Genomic DNA, 7,745 nt, shown 5'->3' with positions numbered 1-7,745 from the left:
CTGTGTGGCATGCGGGATCTTAGTTCCCGGACTAGGGACTGAACCTGTGTCCCCTGCAATGGAAGTGCAGAGTCCTAACCACTGGATAATACTTGTAAAGTGCTTTTAAAAATATCTGCATGGGGCTTCCCTGGTGGCGCAGTGGTTAAGAATCTGCCTGCCAATGCACGGGACACGGGTTCAAGCTCTGGTCCGGGAAGATCCCACATGCTGCAGAGCAGGAAAGCCCGTGCGCCATGGCCGCTGAGCCTGCGCTCTAGAGCCCGAGAGCCACAACTACTGAGTCTGCGCGCCTAGAGCCCGTGCTCTGCAACAAGAGAAGCCACCGCAATGAGAAGCCCGCGCACCACAACGAAGAGGAGCCCCCACTCGCCACAACTAGAGAAAGCCCGTGCCCAGCCATGAAGACCCAACGCAGCCAAAAATAAATAAATAAATAAATAAAATCTGCATGTACCAAGTGCTCAGTAAGTATTTGTTGTTATTCTTTCTGCCAAATTCTTGGAAAATTATCATCATCCATTAAAAGCATTCAGGAATGTGGCTTTCTTGGTATTTTATCGTGAATAGGTCTCATTGTGGTTAACAGATGTACTGCGTGTTCTGTCAGACTCTAACAACCTTTACCCTGAGTGCTAAGACTTTTCTGCATCATATGGACTGCCTCATTTTCTTTAAACAGAACTGCCCTACCGGAAGACTGTGGCCTCCTTAGGCAGGGCCCATTACTCTGCTGCAAATTTTCCCAGCCTGACCCAGTGAGAAACATTCAACAGGAAATAATGCAGTCACGCGGATGCACAGGTTTGAAGAGAGCGCTCACACCACTCTAGAGCTGACCACAGCTGGGTTTTAACTAGCCAGTTCCTTGAACACACTTAGACCATGATTTGGTTTAAAATATATAAAAGTCAGACAGGCACAATATTCAGAAGCACAACTATTCTCTAAGGCAAAGTATGTACATTCTAATTTCTAGCAACTGTTAATGGACTTGACTTACCCAGGGCCTTAGTCACCCGCTAACATTTAATTAAAGCACAATGGTAGGGGCTTCCCTGGTGGCGCAGTGGTTAAGAATCCGCCTGCCAATTCAGGGGACATGGGTTCGATCCCTGGTTGGGGAAGATCCCACATGCCACGGAGCAACTAAGCCCGTGTGCCACAACTACTGAACCCGCATGCCACAACTACTGAAGCCCATGCTCCTAGAGCCCGTGCTCCGCAACAAGAGAAGCCACCGCAATGAGAAGCCTGCGCGCCACAATGAAGAGTCACCCCCGCTAGCAGCAACTAGAGAAAGCCCGTATGCAGGAATGAAGATCCAATGCAGCCAAAAAATAAATAAAAATAATCTTAAAAAAAAAAGCACAACGGTAGTGACAGCAATGTGAATGCTGCTACTTAGTTTAGTCTGTCCTGTGACAGGACGTCTCTATCCTTAGCCATCCATTTCACAAGGAATCTTTTATGGAAAGTAAGTTAAATGTGACAGAGTGGATGGCCCACCAGAACTGCACTCAAATTTTCAAAGATAAACAATTAAAATATTTGCTTTCATTTATTATCTCTGATGCAACAGCCACGTTATGTATCTCATTTACTTTTTTCAAAAATCCTGTGACTTGGAGATCGTTGTTTCTAATTACCTGTGGATAAACTGAATCCCAGGAACTTGTTCAGGGTCATAAAGGTTTTAGGTTTTGGAGCTGGATTTCAAATCTAGGTAGCTCTAATTTTTAAGTCTAATTCCTTTCTTTTCCCAGTGTTATTTCTCTAAGTCCATTTTTTAAAAGGAGGGAGGTAAAGTAAACCTCATATCCACAGGAAAAAATATTTTTAATAAGTAATAAGTAGGTACTTTTAATAAGTAAGTACCCGTTCTCTGCTAGCATGGGCATTATATTTATTCCACCATAAAAGATACCTTGGCTCAAATAAGAAAACTTTTATTAAAGTCAACATTGTTATTACCTGTCAAATTGGCTTGATACCATATTACTGAGCTAAGTATCTCCAAGTTCTCAATAAATATTAAATAAAAACTCTTACTTCTATGGAGGTAAGGGGTATAAAGAGAGTAAGCTCTACAAAAATAAAGCAGAGAAGTTGTGGTATAGAAATGGCTGATACTCCAAGGAGTCAGCTCATAAATTCTGGGTTAATTCTAATGCCACGTTCTCTACCAGAGACCTCATAACATGGGGCTGGTGGCCATACCTCTAATGCCAGCCCCTCATCCTTCCTTTTCATGCTTGTGGGGACCACAAGAGATGGGGCCCTCCCAGCTGCACGTCCTGCCTTCCCCATTTGTCCCACAAGGAGCTGCAGAATTGAATGGAGCTAGAACGCTCTTCTAGAAACCCTGGGTTTGATCCCGCAGCTGTGACTAGTCAAGGAGACTGCCGACACCCATGGTCTCGACAAACTCCTTTTGGAACAAACCTCAGACAGGGACTCAGAGTGTGTTTGTGTGTATGTGTTAGAACTTTCAAGAACATGACACCCAAATCACATGAATAATTTTTCTTGATGTTTCTGAGACATTCAACCAAGTAACAAGAAGTTTCTCTTTTTTAAAAAATTTTGTACATTTTTCTTTTAGCCACCTATATACATATAAGGTTAACTAATCTTTTAACATTACCTTTATTTCAGAGTTTGGCGAAAATTGTGTGATTCTGTCACAGACAGGAATCAGATGTTTCTTCCTGTCTTGGGAGAAAATTCCAGAGACCCACAGCTTCAATACACTTTCAGAATTTGTACAAGTTAAAATGAAGGTAGACTAAGTGCAAAGATAGTTGTATACACCCCAAAACCAGGGCTTTAAAACCTTTTTACTGTGTGAACATGTTTGAGTCTTCTTGCCTTGAGCATTTCCTCACAATGGCTTGGAGACTGGAGCATTTTAATAGTCTTCAAGGTTTACCCTTAATTCCCTAAGCAGACCTGGCCATATGTCAATCAAAACTGAAACTGAAGGAAAGGTATCAGGGTAACCTGTTTATTCTAGGGATATATGGTATATGTGAATCACTCACAGTTCTGTAGGGGCTCTACCCATGCTTGTTGGGTCTTGTTTCTATGAAAATACCTTTAGATGACTGCTGCTATATTCCAGGGAGACCAACAGGAAAAATCTGTGATGTTTTTGGAGAAATTTATAGGCTTTTTATTCATGGCTACCTTGAATCTTGTAACTGATCATGCAGTTATACTGAATCGATGTCTGAGAATCTGAGAAGTGATTTGTGATCTGCTTTAAACATAGCAGAGGACTTACACAATCCTGCAAACTAACTTCACTTCAGCTTAATTTTATTGCCCTATCCTGATTCTTCCTTTGCTTTTTTTTTTTTTTTTTTTTCTCGGTACGCGGGCCTCTCACTGCTGTGACCTCTCCCGTTGCGGAGCACAGGCTCAGGACGCGCAGGCTCAGCGGCCATGGCCCACGGGCCCAGCCGCTCTGCGGCATGTGGGATCCTCCCGGACCGGGGCATGAAGCCGTGTCCCCTGCATCGGCAGGCGGACTCTCAACCACTGCGCCACCAGGGAAGCCCCTTCCTTTGCTTTAATTGCTTTATCTAATCCTGCTCCATGCCATATATAATACTATAAATAATGCATATACTATATAAAGAAATGTGTACACTGTAAAACAGTATGTATTTTTTTCAGCCACCATAAATCCCTTTCATAAGGAAAAAATTTAAGCAAACAAATAATAGAGGAATGAACTGTGTCCCCACTTGGTGGTGTTTTGCCCTTTAATTTGTCTTTTTATTGATTGTTCTTCTCTAATACGATGTTGATCTTCTCCAAATAAGATGTTGGAGTTCCTCAAAAAGGAGTGGGCAAAATGGGTGAAGGTGGTCAAAAGGTACAAATTTCCAGCTCTAAAATAAATAAGTCCTGGTAATATAACGTCCAGCATGGTGACTATAGTTAATAATACTGTATTGTATATTTGAGAGTTAGGTCTGAGAGAGGAGATCTTAAATGTTCTCATCACAAGAAAAAAAAGTGGTAACTTTGTGCGGTGATGGATTAACTGGACTTGCTATGCTGATCATTTTGCTATAGATAACATATGGAATCATTATGTTGTACACCTGAAACTCATACTTTACATGTCAATTTGCCTCAGTTAAAAAAATAAAAGCTAAAAATTAAAAAAAAAAGAGTGGTTCTTATCTCCAAGGGTACTCTCTGCCCGATGGCCTAGTTTTTTCACTTTGCTTGTGTATACTGGCCTCTATGTTCTCCAGCCCGTCAACCCCCCTTCTCCCCCCAGCCCCAGACAACTCAGCAGCCCTTAACAATACCTGGCCCACCAGGGAGTTGAACCTACAGCACAGTCTGCATTCAAAGCCCTTGGTACAGCCTCGTACCCCTAGGACATGGCAAATTGTATAACTATGCACGCTCTGCTCTGTCTCAGGGAAGCTGACAGGCCTATATGGAAAACATCGCAGACAGTGCTATGCTGAAGAGAAATAATCATACAGAGCCTCCCCCCGAGAAGCATTTAGGTCCGTATCATCAGTCTTTGTAACACGCCTATGAAAGAGGCAGGGGGTTCGTCCTCTCAGCCAGTGTTTCTTAAGTGAGGGAATGGGGCAGATCGTTGGGGAGCTTATGCTTGGTTGGGGAGAGAGTTAGGGTCTCAGGAGAGACAACCGAAGACCCTAGAGGTCCCTGCCATACTCAGCTGCATTCCGACATCTCCCATGCAGGCTGCAGCCTGAGCCAGTGCAGGGTTCGTCTTTTACAGGAGTGTTTAACTTTTCAGGGGACTGGAATCCATACAGGCCATCCATATCTCCTTCCGCTCGGCTGTGCTTTCCAGCCCAGCTCCCAAAGCCCCACAAGAAATGTCTTGTGCGGTCAGTAGCTGCCAGTGAGTTTAAATTCCAGGCCTCCAGGCAAAGGTTTTAAAAAAGGTCTCTGCTCCAGCTCACCTCTTCCAGAAATGCCCCCTGACCACCCAGCCTCGGGGTTTCCTCCCAGGCAAACCTGGCCTGTTTGCTGGACCCCAGCACCTCCTCTGACACCTCATTCTCATCTGTGCTCAGTGGAGGGGCTGAAAATAAGGAGGCCTCAAAGTCAGCTCAGTCCCCAATCTTCCGCCACACAGCTGTGCATAACAGACATGATTTTGCTTTTATCATTTGCAGCCTGAGTTACTTTCTCCGTAGTTGCACGTCCCCATATGTGGCTTATTAACTATTTAAGGAAGCCGAAAACAAATCTCCTATGCCATTCTCTCCTACTTGTAGAACTAAGACCCACAACACAACAGTAGAAAAGCAAAATCCAGTAAAGAGGAGAAAAAAAGATAGCCAGATATCGAAATAGAGCAATAGGTAAGAAAATAAAAATAGAACCTCCTAGGGACTTCGCCTTGTGTGTGGTCCAGTCAGGGGTTAGGCCTCCAAGCTTCCACTGCAGGCAGCATGGGTTCTATCCCTGGTCTTGGTACTAAGATTCCCACAAGCTGCATGACTTGGCCAAAAAAAGAAAAAAGAGAAAAAAAAAGAAAGAAAAATGAAATAGAACCTTCTACAGAATGGCCTCTTCTCTGCAAGACGGAGACTTTTTTTTGGCACAATCTAAAGTGATACAATTTTTATAATCTCCACCATGGGTTTATTTTTCAAGTGCTTAGAGAGGTATCTCTTTAGGAACCCAAACAACTGTTGTGAAATAAACTATCTAGAAAGCAGAAAGCTGGAAAGTTAAAACTGAAAATCCTGTGCAATATAATCATTTAGGTTAAAAATGGTAACAGTTAATGTCTACTGAACGCTCAATATACGCCAGGCACTGTGAAAACATCATATGCGTTACCTCATTTATTACTCTTAAACACTCAGGGAGTTTTCTCCATTTTACAGATGAGGAAACTGAGTTTCCGAAAGGTTAGGTAACTTGCACAAGGTCACGTAACTTATGCAAGGTCACAGACCAAGGAAGCCACACAGCCTGGGTTTGAATCCAGGTTTATTTGTTGTTTTTTTCCCTGACTGTATGATGGTCACTGGCAGGTTTGGCAAGCTTCTGAAGTGTCTCCTGAACTACCACGTGAAAATTCACTTCTCTTGTATGTAGCACCGTATTTCAATATCAAGTGTGTTTTATGCTCTGCCATGTCTAAGTTTTGTAGGAAAGAAACCCACCTCGCTGAAGTTGGACTCCTAGTTTCAAGGGATATGGTATCAAATAAAATCGTAAATGTGAAAAACCTTTGGAAAATACAAAAGCAATCTACAGAGAAATGAGGATACCATTGCTATTTTAAAATGTCGAGATGTATGTGATATGCACGGTGATTCTCAGTTGCCCAGAATATTTTGAATCAAAACACCTGCTCACCTAACCAATTAGCACAACGGTAACTTGTGAACAAGCTACCTTTTCACCTCCTCGGGCAACCTCCTGCTCTTGCAACTTATTTCTGGGCCACGACCACTTGCTTGCTCAGCGGGGCACGTTTATATCACGAGCTTCTCTTTAACAGGCACAGAAACGCCTAACGTGCAACAAAGTGTGAAGATGCAGGCGTATATATATGAGTTACAATTGGGTCACCACCAGGTGAGCTGATTTACCGTACCGCCCCGCAGCCCGGGTTTTCAGAATACCCGTTGACAACCCCGCGTTAACTAGCAGGGGGCAGGCGCTGATTAACGGCCCCCTTCCGTGTCTCACCTGATCTTCCAGGAGTTTCTAGCTCTCGCATGCGTACGTGGTTTTGAAGCAGCATTAAAGCTGCTCAGGGCAAGAGGATTTAAACCCCCCGGCGCCCAGAAAAAGCTGAGGAGAGCTGGTTGCTTGTTCGACCGGAGGACTAAAGCTTTAATAAAGACAGACCACGCTCTAGAAATGGTGAAACCATTTCAGGTTTCAGAGAAGGCAGTTTGGGAGAGCCGCTGGAGCCTTCACCTCCTTCTTCCTCCCTTATTCTACTAAGGAGAACCGAGGTAGCGGGAAAGGACAGTGTAGGCGCTCGAGGGGAGAAGCCAAAGATTAGCCTGACCCCGGTCCTTGGAAAGCAACCGACAACAGGAAGGAAGCTTATTAACCCCTCTGCTCCCCCTCCCTTTTCCCGGGGTGAGAATCGGCTCCTCCTCCCGGGCGTGCGACCCCGGGGTAAAATGAAAGCGGCCGCCTGCTTTCCGCACCCTGCGCGCGGCGCCCGGCGGAGGAAGAAGCAGGCGGCAAGGGCGCCGCCCCAAGCCGCGTGGAGCGACTTCGTCTCTCCGGCGTGAACCTCCCGAGCGAGACGGCCTGGACCCCGCGACCGTCGCGCCAGCTGGGCACCGCAGGCGCCCCATTTCCCGGCCTCTCTTCGGAGCTGGCAGTCTGCACCCCCAATCCCTAGCCTAATCCCCCTCAACACCACGGCGCCACCAACCCCGGTGCCTCGCGCAGGTGGCGCAAACGCCCCCGCCCTCGGGCGCCCCCTGCCGGGAAGAGGGAAAGCGGCGGCGGGCGCGGAGGAGCCGGGCGCAGGGCGGCGAGAGAGCTTCCGCGCCGGGAAGAAGCCGGGAGCTTCCCTGATGGTGCCGCCGCCTCCGAGCCGGGGAGGAGCGGCGAGGGGGCAGCTGGGCAAGAGCCTGGGTCCGCTTCTGCTGCTCCTGGCCCTGGGACACACGTGGAGCTACCGAGAGGAGCCCGAGAACGGCGACAGGTAAGCGCTGCCGGTCCCTGCTTGGTGCGCCCCGGCTCTTGTGGTGCAG

The 7,745-nt window shown here is 46.2% G+C and overlaps 1 protein-coding gene across 3 annotated transcripts in view; it reads left to right on the top strand.

Annotated features, from left to right (window-relative positions):
- The first annotated feature begins 6,938 nt into the window (after positions 1-6,938).
- Positions 6,939-7,745, top strand: part of CCBE1 (collagen and calcium binding EGF domains 1) — a 237,630-nt gene continuing 236,823 nt past the window's right edge. Inside the window, exon 1 of one of the 3 annotated variants that reach the window (XM_089895265.1) lies at positions 6,939-7,696. In XM_089895265.1, coding sequence (XP_089751391.1) covers positions 7,566-7,696 — 131 coding nt within the window. In that variant the 5' untranslated portion in view covers positions 6,939-7,565. The remainder of the gene's footprint in view (positions 7,697-7,745) is intronic. The other 2 variants (XM_022584354.2, XM_022584356.2) reach the window with 2 other exon arrangements.

The sequence above is a fragment of the Delphinapterus leucas genome, chromosome 14 (genome assembly GCF_059928025.1).
Source record: "Delphinapterus leucas isolate spDelLeu-1000000601 "Yukka" chromosome 14, BTC_Dleu_Yukka2, whole genome shotgun sequence".
In the NCBI taxonomy this organism is placed as follows: Eukaryota; Metazoa; Chordata; class Mammalia; order Artiodactyla; family Monodontidae; genus Delphinapterus; species Delphinapterus leucas.
Note: the sequence above shows the minus strand (reverse complement) of the source record. Positions and strands in the feature narration are given on the sequence as shown.